General features: G+C 40.2%; 2 protein-coding genes, 3 long non-coding RNA genes and 1 pseudogene across 12 annotated transcripts; 2 read left to right on the top strand and 4 right to left on the bottom strand.

Annotated features, from left to right (window-relative positions):
- Positions 1-796: 796 nt before the first annotated feature.
- On the bottom strand, positions 797-2388 carry LOC116922338 (glycine-rich protein DOT1). Its single transcript, XM_032928731.2, has 5 exons — positions 2320-2388; positions 2102-2224; positions 1956-2040; positions 1801-1881; positions 797-1727 (listed from the first exon to the last, which is right to left on the bottom strand). The coding sequence occupies exons 2-5, from the start codon at positions 2108-2110 to the stop codon at positions 937-939; spliced, it is 966 nt and encodes a 321-aa protein (XP_032784622.2). The 5' UTR covers positions 2111-2224; positions 2320-2388; the 3' UTR covers positions 797-936.
- Positions 2389-5002: 2614 nt separating this feature from the next.
- Positions 5003-9816, top strand: LOC123472663. 5 transcript variants are annotated; one of them, XR_006647116.1, is made up of 8 exons: positions 5003-6986; positions 7302-7398; positions 7482-7558; positions 7911-8106; positions 8187-8390; positions 8478-9224; positions 9312-9494; positions 9554-9816. It is a non-coding gene; the product is annotated as an uncharacterized LOC123472663 (long non-coding RNA). The 5 variants fall into 5 exon arrangements; XR_006647114.1 differs by having other exon boundaries at positions 8448-9224; XR_006647113.1 differs by having other exon boundaries at positions 5705-6986; positions 8187-8831; positions 8991-9224.
- Positions 9817-10435: 619 nt separating this feature from the next.
- LOC123472662 lies at positions 10436-11323 on the bottom strand. The gene is made up of 4 exons (XR_006647111.1): positions 11233-11323; positions 10820-11172; positions 10607-10750; positions 10436-10498 (listed from the first exon to the last, which is right to left on the bottom strand). It is a non-coding gene; the product is annotated as an uncharacterized LOC123472662 (long non-coding RNA).
- Positions 11324-11415: 92 nt separating this feature from the next.
- On the top strand, positions 11416-12546 carry LOC123466364 (annotated as a pseudogene).
- A 1061-nt stretch (positions 12547-13607) lies between these two features.
- Positions 13608-16497, bottom strand: LOC123472661. Of its 3 annotated transcripts, XR_006647108.1 has the most exons (5): positions 15517-16497; positions 15277-15450; positions 14001-14166; positions 13873-13941; positions 13608-13755 (listed from the first exon to the last, which is right to left on the bottom strand). It is a non-coding gene; the product is annotated as an uncharacterized LOC123472661 (long non-coding RNA). The 3 variants fall into 3 exon arrangements; XR_006647109.1 differs by lacking the exons at positions 13608-13755; positions 13873-13941; positions 14001-14166 and adding exons at positions 14449-14855; positions 15047-15185 and having other exon boundaries at positions 15517-16496; XR_006647110.1 differs by lacking the exons at positions 13608-13755; positions 13873-13941; positions 14001-14166 and adding an exon at positions 14449-14855 and having other exon boundaries at positions 15517-16219.
- A 1776-nt stretch (positions 16498-18273) lies between these two features.
- On the bottom strand, positions 18274-20254 carry LOC123472660 (glycine-rich protein DOT1-like). Of its 2 annotated transcripts, XM_045174553.1 has the most exons (5): positions 19797-20254; positions 19579-19701; positions 19433-19517; positions 19278-19358; positions 18274-19204 (listed from the first exon to the last, which is right to left on the bottom strand). In XM_045174553.1, the coding sequence occupies exons 2-5, from the start codon at positions 19585-19587 to the stop codon at positions 18414-18416; spliced, it is 966 nt and encodes a 321-aa protein (XP_045030488.1). In that variant the 5' UTR covers positions 19588-19701; positions 19797-20254; the 3' UTR covers positions 18274-18413. The 2 variants fall into 2 exon arrangements, with proteins under 2 accessions (XP_045030488.1, XP_045030489.1); XM_045174554.1 differs by having other exon boundaries at positions 19579-20254.
- Between the last annotated feature and the right edge of the window lie 1332 nt (positions 20255-21586).

Raw genomic sequence — 21586 nt, 5'->3', positions numbered from 1 at the left:
ATGAATATACACGTTTTGAACTTAAATCAAAAACTATTTACAATCGCACAAACAACAGCGATAACAATCACAACAACCCCTTTTTTCAAACCCCTGACGTTTATCGGGGAAAAACCATGGTTAAAACCAATATTTGTTTTTCAGCTGGAAAATCACAATTTTTTGTAAAAACTGAAAACCACCATTTTTAGGTAAAATTACCGATTTTAGGGGGGGGGGTAAATCACCGAAAAAAGCACTTTTTTACAATGTGCAGCTCATTTCGAAGAAATTATATAAAAATTATTATTTAGAATTCCAAAAATTCTTTGTATGCAAAATATTTTGAATAAAGAAATATGACTGTCATTATCAAGCATATCGGGTCTGTCCCAGAAATGACTAATTCCACCAAATCATTTCCCCGACAACATTCTTGATTTTTGTTTCTATTCTTTACATGTTCCTAGATTTGTTCATTCTTTAGAAAGCATACCTAATGAGAAATTTATTTAATTAAAAAGTGATGTTTCCATTTTTTGGTGTAGCCGATTGTATTAAAAGCCTTACAATAAATATTTCAGTTCAACATTATATTCGACGGGAATCGTTTTCACTTGCTTATTTTCACACACAAAACCAACGAAAATCGTCAACTAAGCGTACCTTTGCGGAAACCGTATTCGGTTCATTCAGATAATTTTTCTAAATTTATCCTAGTGACATCAGATAAGTCGTTTGACAAACGGAAAGATGGATTTAAAAGGTCGCCCAGATAAAAATTACGTACCGAAAAATACATCGATAAAACAGTTGGTAAGAATACTGAAGTAACGGTTTATTACAAACAACGCAAAATATTTATACGGCGTTTACAAAAGATTTGAACGGCCGCTTTGGTAGGAAAACGTTCGAAATGGATTTTGAAATTGGAGCAATAGGATGGATGAAAATGATCTAGTATCCTCCAGCGGATTGGGGTGGAGGGCCGTAAGAGGCGACTGGAGCCGGCTGATGAGGTGGGGCTACTGGGGCAGAAGGATAACCACCTCCGACTGATCCACCGTAACCACCAGCTCCATGACCTCCTCCTGCAGAGCCTCCGTATCCTTCAGCTTGTCCACCGTGCCCTGCTCCTGTTGCACCTCCATAGCCACTCGCTTGTCCGCCGTGACCTCCTCCTACTGAACCTCCGTAAGAAGGCATTGGGGCCTGATAAGGTGGTGGAGCGACTGGACCAGGAGCATAACCTCCTCCTGATGGGCCTCCATGTCCACCTCCTGCCGGTCCTCCATGGCCTCCGTGTCCACCACCAATCGATCCTCCATAGCCAGAGGACTGACTACTCCCATGTCCACCTCCTACAGCTCCTCCGTAGCCACCAGCTTGTCCTCCGTGACTACCCCCACCATAAGAAGGCATCGGAGCCGCGTGATGAACTGGTGCAACGACCGGAGCAGGAGCGTGAACATGTACGTGGACAGGTGCAGCTGCTGAAGAGCCTCCGTAACCGCTAGATTGGGGACCTCTATGTCCACCTCCTGCTGATCCTCCGTAGGAACCACCTCCCATCTGACCTCCGCCATAACCACCCCCTCCATGACCTCCACTTGGCCCACCGTAAGAAGGTGCAGGCCTAGGTGCTGGTTGGTGATGAGCCATTGGTTGAGGAGCCGGTACAATGATAGGCTGAGGTGCAGGGATATAAATTATTTGTGGGGGAGGTGCAGCACCATATCCTCCACCGCCTGCGAGATGTTAATTTAGCAATCATAAGAATTAAAACAAAACTAAAAAGGCCAGATAGCTACGATGACATACCGCCTCCATGCCCACCGCCGCCGTAACCTCCACCTCCTTGTCCTCCGCCGCCGTAGCTCATACCTCCACCGTAACTTCCGCCTGTTTAAATTGCAAATAGATTTTATGTTTGTGTGACCTCGTCGATAACATCCATAACTTTTGAACCAACTAACCTCTTCCTTTTCCTTTAGTTGCTTCAGTGCCATGGATTAGCACCAATCCGAATAATAGAAAACATTTCATGATATTTACGATAACCTAATCCAGAATTAAACAATCATAAAATATGATTAGATTTCAAGTTGAATCAAATGTGTACCTTGGGCATGCTGAATCAGTTTACCAGCCAACACAGAGAACAACTTCCAACTGTGCTTTGAAATTTGGTAGCCTCCACTTTTATACGTCGTCCACAAGGTGTGATTCTAATAATTTCGAAGACCTAAGTCATCATCAATGAAGAAGAAAAAATGAAAGTGAGTTGAAGACGTGTGAAGTTAACTTTTCCTCGTGTTTCTATTCTTTCAATTCGATTACTTCAGTGTGACGGCGTTGGTTCACAAAGCATTTTCGTGCTGATTCAAGGACTCTTTCCTTGCGCCCAACCGTCTGTACTTTCCGGGAAGAAAAAAACCCCTGTTCACCCAGCTTTCTTTGACCAAGGGCTCGTAGTGACATTCTATCAAAAGACGAATGATTCTCTTAAAAATAACGGGAAAAATATAATACGCCAGGCTAGCGGCACTGCATGGAGCCTAACAGAAATAATTTTAAAAAGGGAGAGTTACACGACTACCATATTATTATTTGTACGTAGACTGTGCAGGACTGCTACTGCATAGGCTCCAGGTCATATAGGGAAAGTTCTTTTGTTAAAGGACGTGTTGCTTATAGTTTCTTTTCGGAAAATCCCCCTGTATTTCATCGGAAGATTTCGAAAAAGTCTATCCAGAATAGCGTCCTTTCTTCTTCCTTAGATCAGAGTCATAGACCCCTGGCTCCTCCAGTATGGCTATTTTCCCTCTCAGAAAAGGAATACCCTCTTGCGAGGAATACTATACAAAAAAACAAGGGTTTTGGGTCGGGGCATGGTCGGGGCGTATGAGTGATTTTCCGCCCGGTGGGACTGCCGTCTGTCGACAAATGAGTTTCTGCGTGGAGTGAAACGACACACCCGCAAGAGGTGCTCCCACCGTGCGGAAAATCACTCTTTCGCCCCGACCGCCCTGACCCAAAACCCCGTTTTTTTGTATAGTAGGCCTAATCCCCGCAAGAGGGGATTCCTTTTGTGAGAGGGAAAACAGCCATAGTAGAGGAACCAGGGGTCTAGGACTCTGCTTAGATATATGAAATTTATTTACTGCAAATAACGGTTCAGCACGGATTTCAAATTCCATCGCATTGATACCTGAACGATGCTGGTTTAAAGTTTCAACGATGTTGGGTAATTTGGCTTTTTCAATTGCCAACTGAAAGAATTGCGCATCAACGAACGCTTTCTTCAACTAAGGATTCAAATCGACAATTCCTTCTTCAAGACCCTCATTTTCAAGCGATTCATCGCCAATAGATTCGTCCTCGTGGAATTAATCTGAGTCGGCGTCACTACCAGAACAACAGATATTGATTAATTTTTTTCCAACGATTTTTTTGGATCAGAGACCAACGTGCTGCTTTCGGATAGCACGTTAAAGCGCGTTAAAGCATGGCAAGACTATTGAAATAAAAAAGCTGATCCAAAAATTAAACATATGGATCAATGTTGTAGATTACTATCAAATTAGCCTACACAGTCAAGATCTTCAACAGGCGAGCTCTGTAACTGGAGTGAAAGTCATTTGATGGTTTCTGAAAACAAAACAGTTCCACTTTGAGGAATCATTACACCGCAGTCCATTCATCAGAATCGGCTTTAGTATAGCCAGTCCTGTGGGATTATCACGGACTTGTTTATTATGCCTGTTCGCCTTACACAATCCATTCCCTACTACGAAAAATCAACACGACGTGTGAATATCGCAGAGCTAAAATAGAAATAAGGTCTTCAGCTTTCTTATTTATCGCACAACAACGAACTTTACTAACCTACAGCTTCGAATAATTAAGTTTTGGAAACGAAATTAACATACGAGACTCTCCTCAGATTTGCCGTGTGCTCAAAATTTTGAGTTTGAGCGGCGCTCAAAGATCAAGAAAATTTCAAGAGAAAATTAAAATATTAAAAAACTCTCAATCGCTTTCCTTCAGCCTGACAGGAGGTAGTCACGAAAGGGAACTGTAGTTTGATCGTTCGTTAGACGTGCCGCTCTAGCACTTCTAGTTCTGAACTGGCCGCTAGATGTCAGTATGAAAAGAACGTAAAATTCAGTTTGAGCGGAGCTATTTTTTTCCAGCAACTAAATTCAAAGTAAATCAAGTTGAGTGCCGCTCAAAATTTCGAGTTTTAACACTTAACACAAATTCGAGCGCGCTTACGGTAAGTCTGATACAGACCCTCCCCTGCCTCGGGAAACTTAAGTGGAAAGAAACGGAAAAATGAACAACACAACCATGCATTCTTTTGATATACAGTTTGCGTCATCTATGACGTTTCTGCAATTTGGAAATAGCTGTGTCAGCGCTTTGTATTTCTATCATGGTAGGCTACGAGATATTAATTTATCAAACACGACATACGGGTCCTCAACCATAATTGGCAGTACTACAAGAACGTAGTAGGTGCATAATGAATTTTAGAAATCGCCTGAAAAAAAAAAAAAAAAAAAGGCCGTCTGAGAAAACCTGGAATGGCCATCACCCATATACGGGTCTTCTCTCTACCACTTGCTATATTCAACAACGTGCACAGTTGTTAGTTCTTACTGACATTTTTTTTCTACTGACCACCCTTGAAGGTTGCAAGAATGCTTATAGAGGTTTTTCCATTTGGTTCGTGTAAGTAGAGGGAAAAGTCCGTGCGGCTAGTCGACTAGTGCGCACCATGGCGGGGGATAGCCGAAACTTGCTGCAGACTTTGCTTGATCCAACCAATAGACACCCTATTGTCTATTGGTCTATTGTCTATTGTCTATTGAATAGACAATAGGGTGTCTATTGGTTGGATCAAGCAAAGTCTGCAGCAAGTTTCGGCTATCCCCCGCCATGGTGCGCACTAGTCGACTAGCCGCACGGACTTTTCCCCTCTACTTACACGAACCAAATGGAAAAACCTCTATTACAACCGACAGCTGAAGTGGAAAAACCGGGAACATTTTGTGATAAATCAAGAAGTTTCTGACAAAGGACATTGAGATAATGGCAACACGATCTCGAGAGAGTGAAAGTACTGAAACTATCTGAGGGGGTCACCTTTTGCGAGTTGAAGCAAACACTGACAGGCTGATAAGTATATGAGCATGCGATACTTCTACGTAACCATAGCAGAGTTTTCAGTTTAAACTGTTAAAAAGAACATCTCACAAGCTATAATCATAAATGAAACTATCGAAATGTAGGTCTAAAATAAAAGCAAGGGAAGAACAACCCTCGATTCCTGAATATGCTTCTTTAAAAGCATTTGGGGATTCGGTTTAGGAAGTGAGTTGCCCTTCTCTGACTATTTTAAAGGATGTTGTGATGTAGACCAGTAGGCCTATAGTAGATGACGAATGAATGCACTTCGTACCGCCAGGAAAACGTTAGAGAAGCAGAGTTATCCGCCCTGCCCCAACAAGGCAGTCGAATGATGGATCAACAACTTCAAAAGACCCCACAGTGGGGGAGGGGACTGTTTGTGTCAGGTTGTATACGCATGGCCTAGACAGGTTAACAAAAATGTCTTAACATTTTGATTTGCTTTTCGTGTCCCTCGTTTATGCGAGCTGGGCTATAGAAAGACAGCTTTTAGACGAGGCTCGAGTAAATGTGAGCCGCTTTTAGGGTGGGAAGTTCCATTATCCCTTAACCCCCCTCCCCGATTTTCTGTGGTAGCGACATTTTTAAACAAATAACCCACAAAAAGATATTCAATTTTTCTACTGCCTGTGCTTTTGTAACTTTTCTTTAATTTTGTAAAAATGTCTTTTGTAGGGGTTTAAATAATTGGCGAGAACTTGGCTGTCGAAAAGAAGGAAGGCGCCAAATACGTTACGAACGAATTTGCATACGAGCGAAGCTAGCAAAATCGCCCTCTGGCTAAAAACTCAAAAAGAAAACATCAGAAACAAAAACAAAAGCCGACGCGTAGATTTGGCATGACGAATTCGATGTTTTTCGTGAACAGATCAATTCAAGGCCAATCGAAACTTGTCACACAAGCTAACGGTGCGTTCGCTTGTCTACAACGAAGCACATTCGACACGATAGCTACAAGTTAGAATCTGGCCAAATGTATTGCACTCACGCATTCGAAAAAAGCATTTTGAAGTGTTTGAATCGATGACTTTTAAAGTCATGCAAATTTGATTAAAAATTGCTCAACAAACCTAATTTACCCTGTTAACCATTTTCAATAGTTTTTTACGAACGAAAACTGTTAACCATAGATTATCTTTCTGAATAGGTCTATCACAAACCCCGCTCGATGTTCGTTACCCCTAACCGACGAAAACGCAACCCTAAAATGAACAGTGCGATCATAAAACCTAAGGGTTCTGCGTTGCGAACGAACGAATTTGTGCTGATGTCAACAGTGTAACGGAGTCTCCGAATCGACGCATCAAACTACCGACTTCATTATTTATTGCATTTGAGATTTATGCATTCTTGAAACATGAGTTGCAACGTTCAGGAGAATCATTTCACTAGAATGAATGTATATTCTTATTTCGCTTACCATGCAATGCTATAGCCTAATATAAAGTTCGCAAGACTGGCCAACTGATGAATCCCCTTAACTCATTTTACACCATCCGCCGTTATTTGAATATTGACTTGATTTATGCAAGAGTCATCTAAACCCCGAAAACAAGTTTCAAGCGAAACTCAATGACAATGTAAAATAGCAGTCTGCCAGTTGCCTTCTTAGAGTTATCACCTAAAATCCTGTGTTTCTCCCTTCTTCGCAAACACAGTTTTGACTTCCCTCATAGGTCTATAACAATTTGTTCCATTTTAAAATCGTATTTTCTTCGTAGCTTCATCATTTTATCGTGCCCTACCGTTTATTTTATTCACCCTATTTTGATGATGCGCCTTCTTATTTTCTTCTTTCACGGCAACGTGCGGTAAGACCGATTCGTCTCTTTTCTTTCTCTCTTTTTCATTTGTTATTTCGCATTAATCTTGGCCTAGAACGAGAAAATATATTTCAACAATTGTGGGTTAAACACCTTATATTTTATTTTTATTTCAATTGCCTTCAATTAATAAAGTCGTCATTTATCCGAGAAGGAACAAATTCTTCTGCTTTTTAAAAAGCTTCTAAATGCTTTTTACTAATAGCTTAAGCCAATAAAAATGCACATGCCTATCTAATTGGAGTAGACTAATAGCGTATAGCTATTGAATACTTTATAAAGTATTTTTTTTTACCTATATAGATGACCTGACGGAGAAAAGAAAAATTTCCCAGCAACATCAGCAAATTTTCTGGTTTTGTTTGAGTTGCGACGATGCCAAAGGATCTGAATTAAAAAGGTTATTTGGACCGCTGACCATATATTTATTGACAATTTATTGAATCCATTCTCTCAATCCGACTTAAATATCGCGAAAGCCAGCGCTCATCCAGTCGTGCAATAGCTTGGCAGCCTGCTTCTTATAGGCCTACTCTTATAGGAATAGGTCCTATTTTATTGTAAGTATTTTAACGTTGGTCTTTCATTTCAGTTCATCTTTCATCGTTGAACCACAATTCTCAGAAGGCTAGTTCTTGTGTTTGTAAATTATTGTGATTGTTTCTAATATTTATATTGTAAAATTATACTGTAAAGTTTTTTATTGTAAGAGTCTATTAGAGCAAACATATAATCTGATGACAAGTATAGCCGTACCACTCTCCCCTCCCACAATAAAAAATAGTGTTGTACTGTGTTAGTATATATCACCAAATAAGGGGTATCGCACTTTCTTGTATATTGACTTTCGTTCTCCGAATGAAATATGTCGGAAAAATGTAGCCTAATATCTTAAATTGATTTTCTCATTAGGCTATTTATTTTTGACAAGAGAGAAATGAGGGTAGCTGTTCTTCTTATAGCATTCGCCTCACTAGCTCTTTGTTCCTATTTTGTCGACGCTGGCTGGCCAATTGCAGATAATGGAAAAGTTTGTCGATCATAATGTTTGAAAAACTTCAGATTGGACTACTTCACATGCGCTACTAACTTGTTTGAGCCGTGGGAGGTTTGAATGGGATGATTCCTTCGACAATTAGTTACATTAACCTAACAAGATGTTTTTTTTCTCAATGAGGAACAATATAGAAATATGCAATCCAGCACGAGTAATAGGGAATGGAAAATCCGTGTTAACGAAAACCCAACTAGAATTCTGCATGAGCGAGTGAAACACACAAGGATAGGCCTACTCTTACACCTGATGCTGGACGCACACGAGCTGGGACTATTGCGAACCAAGTTCGACTAGGGTTCGGCAACATATAACCAGATGGGGTGAATATTGCACAGGTAACTTTAAACATACACTATATTATAAACATTCACGGAGATTCAAAGGGGAACTAGTTTTTGGTGAAAAAATTATTGCACAAAAAGCGACGGCTCGTTCATGCAACGTAGACTGCTTCGTTTCTTGATTTTGGCCGTCGGCCGTGGACGATCAGTCTCTGAATTTTTCGGCTTGGTGTACGACGTTTGAAGCGCGTTGATCATCACCTGGCGTCAAGTGGTCATCGTGTACGATGGAGTGTAAGATCTGCAACTGGTCCAGATGTTTCAGCCCGCGTTGGTCTTCGCGGTTGCCAAGGTGGTCGGAAGTCACCGTGATTTTTAGTTCCTTTGTTTCATCACTTGCCGACGTGGTAACGGCTGCGTTTTCGCAAATTGGTTCAGGAGGAGGGATAGAAAAAAAGCAACTTACAGTCGTTTGATGTTCCGACGCTGATGCTGGTATGACAGATTCATCCGCAAATATGCTTTTTCAATATTGGTGATTTTCCTTGTCTTCGTGTTTTTCCGGGTGGGAAGAGGCTTTCTCAATAGTGACTCGGCTTGCGACAATAGATGCAATATTTTAATTTTCAGTGTTTTACTTACATATTTTTTTAGTTTCTTGAATTTCTCCAACCCATGGCCTACTATAATCACGGCCCATCAGCTTGCTATCTCTCTGTAGCCAAAAATGAATTGGGATCGCTCCGCCCATTCATAGCCAGAGGGTCGTAGGCCCTGTCAAACTTTTCCAAATTCCACTGCTTCTTTCCACCTTTTAAAATGTTTTTAAATTCTGCCATTGCCGTGCTTCTGACGTCATGATTCAAATCGCTCAGCCAGGGTGTTTGAGTAAGTACTAAGCAATTAGAGTTGTTGTTTGGTAAGTATTTGTTCCTTAATTTTTTATTCTTTTTTTTTTCTTGATAACATTCATAGGACATAACGCCAACAAAATGCAAATAATAACAAGTAAAATGGGAAGCAAGTACTTTTCAGAGAGCTAGACCAAGCCGGGCACTGTCTGAGGCCCAGCACACAATGTGTAATTTATTTCCACAGCGGCTGAGGATCTGGGGGAGCCAACTGAAGTAGATTAGTAGGAACAGGAACTTACTTTTAGTAACTCAATTAATGGCTAGTTAATGGCATATTAATTAATTTGTTTCTGTATTTCTTAGGTAATGGGCAAAGCATTGAATTTTACTTACGAACAACAACAACATCGGCCACGCCTATTACCCCCCAGAATTATGGGGGGCTCTTTAGGCCAAATTTGCTATTACCCCCCATAATTCTGTGGGGCTCTAGTGATCGAATATGCTATTACCCCACAGAAAACGGAGTAGAATTTACCACTAGGTATAGATATAATTACTGTTATTGAATTTATGTTGTCAAATATTTACGGCAAAAATAATAAATACACTAAATTTGACAATCACCCTTGCTCGTAGTCTACTATTACTTTATATCTGTTTATAAAAAATTTCTGCGGCATTCCAAGTAGGAAGAGACAACATGGGGCAGGAGGCAAAGGGTTTTCTTCGCATCGACGAGGTTGCGGTGATGGGATCGGGATAATGACGACGATACGATTCAGCTAAAGCGTTTCTATTGAGCCAAAGTAACTAAATAATAAAGATTAATGAACTTAAGATAATGTAAAGCGTTTACCAAACAGATGGAGGAACAGGAAGTACTGCTACATATTTCCGAGACCATTGGTTCAATATAGAAACAAAGTGGACGCATCTCGGCCGCCGACATTTACCAACATTCGGTAATAATAGAACTAATCGCCTTGAACGGCAAGTTAAGTAAAAAATTTGATTATATTTGAATTTTAACTAAAAACGGTTTTTTGTAAAACTAGATTTCATCATACCATCAAAGACGTTCTTCAGAAGACCCAGCGATTGGCGGAAGTGCTTAAAAATCTGGTTAACATCGCAATGCTTCGTCTTAGCGATCACAAGTTGAAGCAAAACATCAGGGAACTTCGATTTGCCACTAAATCAAAGCATCCATTGCTTAAGAAGTTCGCAGAATCCATTTCACCTTATGCGTGGAGCAAAATGGAGGAAGACATCAAAATTATGAAAAAGAAATCCTATGATTTCGTCCTGAATAAAGTAAAGTAAAATGTGAGTATTGTTTGTATTACAATAATGTAGCAGTATACGTTTTAGGAAACTTCAACGTACAACAATGCATCACGCACCACCACTTACCACTTGAAAAGTGATTTGACGGCCTGTACTTGTGACTTCTTCATGGCGTTTGAGTTGCCTTGCCGCCATATTATAAGTTTTCATATTCAAGAGAACACCGAAATTCCGACAGGATCTTTTGCAGAACACTGGCGAAACGAATGCCTTGAAGTATAATTTATAATAAGATCATTAAAACTTACTAAATTTTTTAAATCAAATCTTCTCTATTACCAGGACGATGCAACTGTTATTGCGAATAGGTCCTCTCCGATTGGAGTGCATAAAAAGAAAAAGAGCCGCAAACCAAAAACTGAGAAAGACCAGTTTATGATGGCAACAACTTTTTTTTGGAAATTAGCTGACACACTAAGCGGTTAGCTGCACATGATTTTTTAGAGAAGGTGCAGTTTCTTGAGGATATTAACACCTTAATCAAGGAGAATAAGCCGGTCACGTTGGTGCAAAACACACCGGTTTCCAACGACAATGTTATCACAGCATTGAATGAAGGTTACGCAATCAATGAGGATTCTCCAGGCGATGATCCTACTTTTGTCGTTGAACATGACGAAACTACTGAAGACCTGAAAAGGGTAAATTGAATATTAATGAGTTTTAAAAAAAATTTTTCACTTTATTTTTACCATTAACTATTTTTAGGATTCATCCCACCCATGGTCTTATCTTCACCTTCCAGCCGCTCCCAAAAAAGAGGACGTCCGAAATAAAACGCTGGGTACTTCAGTTCCAGTTCCTACCACAAGAAGAAGAAACTGGAGCCGAAAGGTTTCCAAGAAGAATATGAAAATGAGGAAGAGGCGATAAATGGGGCGCTGGAGGAGACTTCCACAAAGGCAACAATAGCAATAGAAGAAACTATCGTTGAAAAGGCTGCTCCCTCCCTTTTTCATTCAATAGGTGCTGAACCTACAGAGGTAAAAACAAACGTGATGAATTTTCTGCTTTTACTTAATTCAATTCGTATATTACTTTAATAGGTGATGGAGTTAGCTATGATTCAAACGGCTTCTTCTTCCCCGTTGCCCACAACAAGCCTAGAAGTCATAACTGTTGAGGTAATTAAAAACGTGATTAAGTTTTAGCCGATATTTCCCTCAATTCATAAATTACCTTAACAGATGCCGAAGTTGTCTACATGCGCACCGAAACGTAGTCGATTTAGGCCAATGTTGTTTCTCGACAAGATCGAGCCTCTCACAAAAACCAACAAGCTCTGTTCGTGATACGTAAACAGAGCCCAAGAAATCCTGAAACAACAACATCCTATGATCGGCGGACTGAATTGCGTAACCATTGGATGAACTCTTGAATATTCAAAGGCGACGGAGGATAAATGGATGCAGGTTATTCATGATGGCCGTGACCACTGGGTGCTGGTGGCCAAAGGATTCGTCCAACCGGAACACGTAAATGTGTATGATGGTTTGGCGGGAAGGGCCTGGCACGACAAACATGTCCTAAGCTGCATGTCCAGTCTTTTGAAAACAGATGAGAAAAAGATGACATATATCGTCAAACAATGTCAAAGACAAAACAATAGCTACGACTGCGGGGTCTTCGCCATCGCCTTTGCTACCAGTTTAGCAAATGGGGAAGACCCTACAGGAATGTTGTACGATCCAAACCAGTTGCGTCCTCACCTTAACGAGTGGGTGACGTCCGGAAAACTAACGTCGTTTCCGTCTACCATCAGTCGTCGCAAGCGATCTCGTGAGACGGTAAAAACTGAAGAGGTGTTTTGTAATTGCCGCAGAAAAGGCGTACCAATTACCCTCCGAGCAGTGGGAGTACATCGAGTGTGACCAGTGTGGGGAATGATTCCATCGAATGTGTATTGGTGACTTCCCAACTAATACTGATGATGATTTCATCTGTAAATGTTGTATACACAAAGGTTAAATTGTATGTTTGTTGCGTGAAAATAATTAATAAATGGTTTACCAATTTGACTACTTTAAGTGAAGATCGACAACAGAATACTTGCAACAATACAAGCTTTGCCTGCAATCTACAAGAAATTGTCACATTAGCCTTCCAAAATGAAAGATGTAGGGGAGACTGGAGTAAGCCGGGACGGTTTTCGTTTTCCCCCTATATCTCCCAAACTAATCATTAAATGAATTTATTATTTTGTTTTTATGTATTCCATACGGTAATGTACCCCCCATATTTTTTATATAATTTAATAATAAACCATTTTCCCATATAAGACCTTTAAAGTTTTCTTAGATTTGTGGGAGGAGCCTATTTTGAGGGGTAAGTGAGGACACTAGGGTGGGTGGTGAGGGACGTCCTCCGTTTTCACCTTGAAATTCATTAAAAAAATTTGTAAAAATTGAAATAGCGTCCCACTGCATAGACTCTATAAGTTAATAAATGTTTCAATTTGATTATTGTGTTAATAAAAAAATTTTCTTATATGATAAAAAACCCTTATTACAAGATAGGTGGGGGTTGGGCTTATTGTAATCGATTAATATGCTGAATAATCGATTGCTTGTGATCATCGTAAGGAACAGTAATGGCGTCATGAGCTCGGTGATGATTGATGGGCTTGAAGGCCAAACCCGCCCACTAATGTCCCATTTTAGTCAAAAACAGCTGTCCCGATTTCCCGATAAAGACTATTTTTTTAAAACGTTAATATTATCTGCAGTAATTGATCGAAAATTATCATTTTTGTTTTTAACAATAAAGAAATGAATAAGCTTCATTTCCATATTAAATTTACATGCCATTTGCGATTATTTTTTTCTACAAACATTAAATGGCGGAGACAAAATTAACTAAAAAAAAACCGTTTTTTTAGTTTTGTTAATAACTGATACAGTTATTGACAAAACTCAACCAAATTTCATGCCAAAGTAGATTGTATGTATCTAAATAACATACTAAAAAAAATTTTATTTTATTAAAATCTACTATTTTTCCCCCTACTGTCCCTCTTGACCCGGTGTCCCGGCATACTCCAGTCTCCCCTACAGACATTTTAGGATATATAACAGTACTGACGTTCTGCAACCAGCAATTAAGTCACTGTCTCAGTGAGGGTAGCTAACACTGTGCAAGTCAACTCAAACACTCGTGTAATGAATATGGCCTGAACCATCAAGGTACAACACTTGCATTATTATTTTCAGCTACACCTGCAATATTAAAGACAAGCACATTAATCTTCCAATGAACTAGCTCGATGGATAGTCCACCAGCAGGATTATGAACATTAATTGCTTAAGTATCAATCAACACAATTCATGTACTACCTCGTAAAAGACAATCACCTAGTCTATAACTGCAGTTTTCAACATGCATAGACTTCATTTAAACTTTGCCTGTAATGTTTAAAATAAAAAATTTTAATGATAATGTGTAAGAGCAGGAGAATTGGTACCTGCATGATTGTTCTTCACCAAACTGTACCATGGTGTAAGTTCCTTATCACCTAAACTGAACCATAAAATACATGGCAGTGCCTAATTAATCCTTTTCTCGCGAATATCGAAGAGATTTGGTGGGAAAAAAACGAGAGTCCACAGCCAGAGTCTAAAAACCAGATACTAGAACGATGGACAAAAGAAAACGTCGTATGAAAACGCTATAATTCGGAGAAAATTAGTGAGACATGCTGCCATATGGATTCTGTGGGGCAATCCATATGGATCCATCCATAAACGATGGATTACCAGGGTGGGGTCGAACGAGGTTTTCAAACCAGAAGTGGTAGCCCCATTACGATGCATGCAAGATATGTACCAATCAGGATTTCAGCATGTTCAACCACTAACAGAATTCCTAGAATTCTTCTGGAAGTGGTACAATTACTATGACATATGTAACGTGACCCAACATTACCAACAAAGGCTAGATATTAAAAAACCATTCGCTGACCCAAACGATGACAGATTGTATGAGCTTGACGTTACAATACCCCAAATGCTTATTCAATGGAATCAACAGAAGATCCTATGGAATGTTTCACGAAAGAAACTCTAGAGCGATTATTCTAACTTCGCATTCCACAGCAAACTTTATAAAGCATCTTCTCAACAATGGATTACAATTCGTACTGACAAGAAGGTTTTCCACGGATAATATAGAGCGTTTCCATGGAGCTGTGCGCAACCACTGAGGTTACAATGACCATCCTGCTGTTGGCCATTGTCTAAGTGCCATAGAAAGAATTAGTCGTACTCAATTGGCTATGACACCGATGCATTGTAACACTCCTCTAGTCACAGAGGCTGTACTAAAGAAAGGAGATTCCTTAATTGTAAAAGACCGGAAAAGTAAATGCACAAAATTAAGGGCCAAAGATGTATTGAGACAAACAGAAATAAATAACATAAATCTTTTGAAAACTCTTGAATATCCCCCAGGTAATATGGTAATATAATTTTGGATGATTTTTCTAAATATCTAATGAAACATTTCACTTACTAGACCACGTTCCCTTCATTTCAGACGCACTTTCATGTTTTATATAACTGGCTATGCAATATTTAAGTACGAACAACTGCTCTGCTTTTGCATTGATTGTTACACCAAAATCATTACCCGTACATGCAACGCAAGATACCTAAGCTTAGTAAAACATCTAGGTAACTATTATGCTAGCTATTTAATACGTATTTCTTAACATAAATACATGTTCAAATTTCTAAACTTACCAGATAGAGGTGGTTTGAAATATCCTTGTGAATCAGTGACGTCTCGCATGTGGACAGTGTACATTTTTTTAAGAAGAGTATTCCAAAAACTACGGAACTGCAGCAAAATAGTCGATGACTTTGTTGACTTTGTTGTGGTGCGTTTGTCTCAATGCGAAGAATTCAAATGTTTTGCTAATGAAAAACATAGTCAAACATTGTGCACATTTCTGTGTAAAAAGTTTTTACTTGTTGTTTTACCTGCAGAAGAAAAAAGAAGTCATGTACGAAGTGATAAAATACTAATTGTTCAGAACAAGCGAAAGAAGAGAAAAGCCCTTAAACTTTAAAAGTAGCTAGTGATGTTGTTGTTGTTCGTAAGTAAAATTCAATGCTTTGCCCATTACCTAAGAAATACAGAAACAAATTAATTAATATTCCATTAACTAAACATTAATTGAGTTACTAAAAGTAAGTTCTTGTTCCTACTAATCTACTTCAGTTGGCTCCCCCAGATCCTCAGCCGCTGTTGACATAAATTACTCATTGTGTGCTGGGCCTCAGACAGTGCCCGGCTTGGTCTACCTCTCTGAAAAGTACTTGCATCCCATTTTACTTCTTTTTATTTGCATTGTGTTGGCGTTGTGTCCTATGAATGTTATCAAGAAAAATTAAGAATAAAAAATTAAGGGACAAATACTTACCAAACAACAACTCTAAGTGCTTAGTACTTACTCAAACACCCTGGCAGAGCGATTCGAATCATGACATCAGAAGCACGGCAATGGCAGAATTTAAAAACATTTTAAAAGGTGGAAACAAGCAGTGGAATTTGGAAAAATTTGAGAGGGACTACGACCCTCTGGCTATGAATGGGCGGAGCGATCCCAATTCATTTTAGGCTACAGGGAGATATCCAGCTGATGAGCCGTGATTATAGTAGGCCATGCTCCAACCACAATGCCTTTATTTTCTTCTTTAATTGTTTTTCTTTGATGTCGGTGACAGAATATTTTTCCTCAATTTATGCCTTCTTCGGCGAAGAGCTGCTGTAGTAGGTTTTTGGTAACGCGTCCGTAATGGCCAAGGCTTCGGTCGCCGGGTTCACGTTGCCTCTGCCACCAGATGAAACAATTAGGCAAAGATGATGTTTATTTAAATTTGACACCAATGACATAACAAAAACACAGCGGTAAAAAAGGGAAAAGGAAACAGACTGAGGGAGGAATCGGGAGAAGACTGACTCCGACTGCCGACTCGACTCGACTGCCTCACTGACTGCCTCGGTTGTCGACTGGCTGCTCGACTGTAAAATTTATTTATTTCGAACTAATGTTTTTATTGCTAGGAGCTATTTGAATTTTCTTGTACTGGGACAAGGGGAATACTCGAAAAAGTGTTAACAAGTGAAGGGAAATCAATAAAAATAGTAAAATACAATGTAATACAAGAAACGGGTTGAAACAGGGTACAAAATAATTTAATCAGGTTGTAGAACCGGTTACACTCCATCAGTGTCAATTGACAATTAACATTAATTTAAATGAAAACATAACGTTAAGCCATCTAAAAAGTGAAAACAAAATTATAAAGGTAAAAGGCATTGTATTGCACGAATTAAAAAAACAATTAACATAAGTAAACAAAACAGATTAAGGCCCCGACCTGCCACGACCGGGCAGGTCGTGGCAGTGGCAGCGACAGCGGCAGTGCTGGTAGATAGGGGAGGGACAATGTTGCACCAATGACGGTAACGCCTAGCTTGTGGTTAGAGGGGCCTGAACTCTACCAGGACTTTTTGTCGTACTTTGCTTGGTAGAGTTCAGGTACCTGAACGAATAATCTGGTGAGTCAACCCGTTTTCTGGTGGGTCAACCCCTTTTTCTTGTGTGTTAAACATGGACTACTATAACTATACACAAAAGCCACCCACCCAACCATTTCTCACAGAGTTCTGTGCACCTTTTGTTAACTCTTTCGATGCTGCAATAGTTTGCCCAGTAATATTGTCACAAAATTCCATTAGATAAAAAAAAATTTCCGGTTAGGTAATATCAGGAACAAATGGGTAGCATTCTTTTCCTCTTGACTTTATAAGTTCTGGAATTGAAAATAGGCAAGGGGTGTTGATGGAACTTATTTTTTCCAAATAACGAGCCCTTGCAACTGGATCCAAACTTCTGATGAATATACACTTTTTGAACTCAAATCAAAAACTATTTACACTCGCACAAACAACAACGATAACAATCAAAACAACCACTTTTTTCAAACCCCTGACCTTTACCGGAGAAAAACAATGGTTAAAACCACTATTGGTTTTTCAGCTGGAAAATCACAATTTTTTGTAAAAACTGAAAACCACCATTTTTAGGTAAAATTACCGATTTTAGGGGGGGGGAGGTAAATCACCGAAAAAAGCACTTTTTTTTTACAATGTGCAGCTCATTTCGAAGAAATTATATAGAAATTGTTATTTAGAATTCCAAAAATTTTTTGTGTGCAAAATATCTCGAATAAAGAAATATGACTGTCATTATCAAGCATATCGGGTCTGTCCCAGAAATGACTAATTCCACCAAATCATTTCCCCGACAACATTCTTGATTTTTGTTTCTATTCTTTACATGTTCCTAGATTTGTTCATTCTTTAGAAAGCATACCTAATGAGAAATTTATTTAATTAAAAAGTGATGTTTCCATTTTTTGGTGTAGCCGATTGTATGTAAAAGCCTTACAATAAATATTTCAGTTCAACATTATATTCGACGGGAATCGTTTTCACTTGCTTATTTTCACACACAAAACCAACGAAAATCGTCAACTAAGCGTACCTTTGCGGAAACCGTATTCGGTTCATTCAGTTAATTTTTCTAAATTTATCCTATAGGATAAATTTAACTTATCTGATGTCACTATAGTGACATCAGATAAGTCGTTTGACAAACGGAAAGATGGATTTAAAAGGTCGCCCAGATAAAAATTACGTACCGAAAAATACATCGATAAAACAGTTGGTAAGAATACTGAAGTAACCGTTTATTACAAACAACGCAAAATATTTATACGGCGTTTACAAAAGAGTTGAACGGCCGCTTTGGTAGGAAAACGTTCGAAATGGATTTTGAAATTGGAGCAATAGGATGGATGAAAATGATCTAGTATCCTCCAGCGGATTGGGGTGGAGGGCCGTAAGAGGCGATTGGAGCCGGCTGATGAGGTGGGGCTACCGGGGCAGAAGGATAACCACCTCCGACTGATCCACCGTAACCACCAGCTCCATGACCTCCTCCTGCAGAGCCTCCGTATCCTTCAGCTTGTCCACCGTGCCCTGCTCCTGTTGCACCTCCATAGCCACTCGCTTGTCCGCCGTGACCTCCTCCTACAGAACCTCCGTAAGAAGGCATTGGGGCCTGATAAGGTGGTGGAGCGACTGGACCCGGAGCATAACCTCCTCCTGATGGGCCTCCATGTCCACCTCCTGCCGGTCCTCCATGGCCTCCGTGTCCACCACCAATCGATCCTCCATAGCCAGAGGACTGACTACTCCCATGTCCACCTCCTACAGCTCCTCCGTAGCCACCAGCTTGTCCTCCGTGACTACCCCCACCATAAGAAGGCATCGGAGCCGCGTGATGAACTGGTGCAACGACCGGAGCAGGAGCGTGAACATGTACGTGGACAGGTGCAGCTGCTGAAGAGCCTCCGTAACCGCTAGATTGGGGACCTCTATGTCCACCTCCTGCTGATCCTCCGTAGGAACCACCTCCCATCTGACCTCCGCCATAACCACCCCCTCCATGACCTCCACTTGGCCCACCGTAAGAAGGTGCAGGCCTAGGTGCTGGTTGGTGATGAGCCATTGGTTGAGGAGCCGGTACAATGATAGGCTGAGGTGCAGGGATATAAATTATTTGTGGGGGAGGTGCAGCACCATATCCTCCACCGCCTGCGAGATGTTAATTTAGCAATCATAAGAATTAAAACAAAACTAAAAAGGCCAGATAGCTACGATGACATACCGCCTCCATGCCCACCGCCGCCGTAACCTCCACCTCCTTGTCCTCCGCCGCCGTAGCTCATACCTCCACCGTAACTTCCGCCTGTTTAAATTGCAAATAGATTTTATGTTTGTGTGACCTCGTCGATAACATCCATAACTTTTGAACCAACTAACCTCTTCCTTTTCCTTTAGTTGCTTCAGTGCCATGGATTAGCACCAATCCGAATAATAGAAAACATTTCATGATATTTACGATAACCTAATCCAGAATTAAACAATCATAAAATATGATTAGATTTCAAGTTGAATCAAATGTGTACCTTGGGCATGCTGAATCAGTTTACCAGCCAACACAGAGAACAACTTCCAACTGTGCTTTGAAATTTGGTAGCCTCCACTTTTATACGTCGTCCACAAGGTGTGATTCTAATAATTTCGAAGACCTAAGTCATCATCAATGAAGAAGAAAAAATGAAAGTGAGTTGAAGACGTGTGAAGTTAACTTTTCCTCGTGTTTCTATTCTTTCAATTCGATTACTTCAGTGTGACGGCGTTGGTTCACAAAGCATTTTCGTGCTGATTCAAGGACTCTTTCCTTGCGCCCAACCGTCTGTACTTTCCGGGGAAGAAAAAAAACCCCTGTTCACCCAGCTTTCTTTGACCAAGGGCTCGTAGTGACATTCTATCAAAAGACGAATGATTCTCTTAAAAATAACGGGAAAAATATAATACGCCAGGCTAGCGGCACTGCATGGAGCCTAACAGAAATAATTTTAAAAAAGGGAGAGTTACACGACTACCATATTATTATTTGTACGTAGACTGTGCAGGACTGCTACTGCATAGGCTCCAGGTCATATAGGGAAAGTTCTTTTGTTAAAGGACGTGTTGCTTATAGTTTCTTTTCGGAAAATCCCCCTGTATTTCATCGGAAGATTTCGAAAAAGTCTATCCAGAATAGCGTCCTTTCTTCTTCCTTAGATCAGAGTCATAGACCCCTGGCTCCTCCAGTATGGCTATTTTCCCTCTCAGAAAAGGAATACCCTCTTGCGAGGAATACTATACAAAAAAACAAGGGTTTTGGGTCGGGGCATGGTCGGGGCGTATGAGTGATTTTCCGCCCGGTGGGACTGCCGTCTGTCGACAAATGAGTTTCTGCGTGGAGTGAAACGACACACCCGCAAGAGGTGCTCCCACCGTGCGGAAAATCACTCTTTCGCCCCGACCGCCCTGACCCAAAACCCCCGTTTTTTTGTATAGTAGGCCTAATCCCCGCAAGAGGGGATTCCTTTTGTGGAGAGGGAAAACAGCCATAGTAGAGGAACCAGGGGTCTAGGACTCTGCTTAGATATATGAAATTTATTTACTGCAAATAACGGTTCAGCACGGATTTCAAATTCCATCGCATTGATACCTGAACGATGCTGGTTTAAAGTTTCAACGATGTTGGGTAATTTGGCTTTTTCAATTGCCAACTGAAAGAATTGCGCATCAACGAACGCTTTCTTCAACTAAGGATTCAAATCGACAATTCCTTCTTCAAGACCCTCATTTTCAAGCGATTCATCGCCAATAGATTCGTCCTCGTGGAATTAATCTGAGTCGGCGTCACTACCAGAACAACAGATATTGATTAATTTTTTTCCAACGATTTTTTTGGATCAGAGACCAACGTGCTGCTTTCGGATAGCACGTTAAAGCGCGTTAAAGCATGGCAAGACTATTGAAATAAAAAAGCTGATCCAAAAATTAAACATATGGATCAATGTTGTAGATTACTATCAAATTAGCCTACACAGTCAAGATCTTCAACAGGCGAGCTCTGTAACTGGAGTGAAAGTCATTTGATGGTTTCTGAAAACAAAACAGTTCCACTTTGAGGAATCATTACACCGCAGTCCATTCATCAGAATCGGCTTTAGTATAGCCAGTCCTGTGGGATTATCACGGACTTGTTTATTATGCCTGTTCGCCTTACACAATCCATTCCCTACTACGAAAAATCAACACGACGTGTGAATATCGCAGAGCTAAAATAGAAATAAGGTCTTCAGCTTTCTTATTTATCGCACAACAACGAACTTTACTAACCTACAGCTTCGAATAATTAAGTTTTGGAAACGAAATTAACATACGAGACTCTCCTCAGATTTGCCGTGTGCTCAAAATTTTGAGTTTTAGCGGCGCTCAAAGATCAAGAAAATTTCAAGAGAAAATTAAAATATTAAAAAACTCTCAATCGCTTTCCTTCAGCCTGACAGGAGGTAGTCACGAAAGGGAACTGTAGTTTGATCGTTCGTTAGACGTGCCGCTCTAGCACTTCTAGTT

Source organism: Daphnia magna, linkage group LG5 (genome assembly GCF_020631705.1).
Source record: "Daphnia magna isolate NIES linkage group LG5, ASM2063170v1.1, whole genome shotgun sequence".
NCBI classification, from domain to species: Eukaryota; Metazoa; Arthropoda; class Branchiopoda; order Diplostraca; family Daphniidae; genus Daphnia; species Daphnia magna.
The sequence above is the reverse complement of the archived record's forward strand: the minus strand, read 5'-3'. Positions and strand labels throughout refer to the sequence as shown.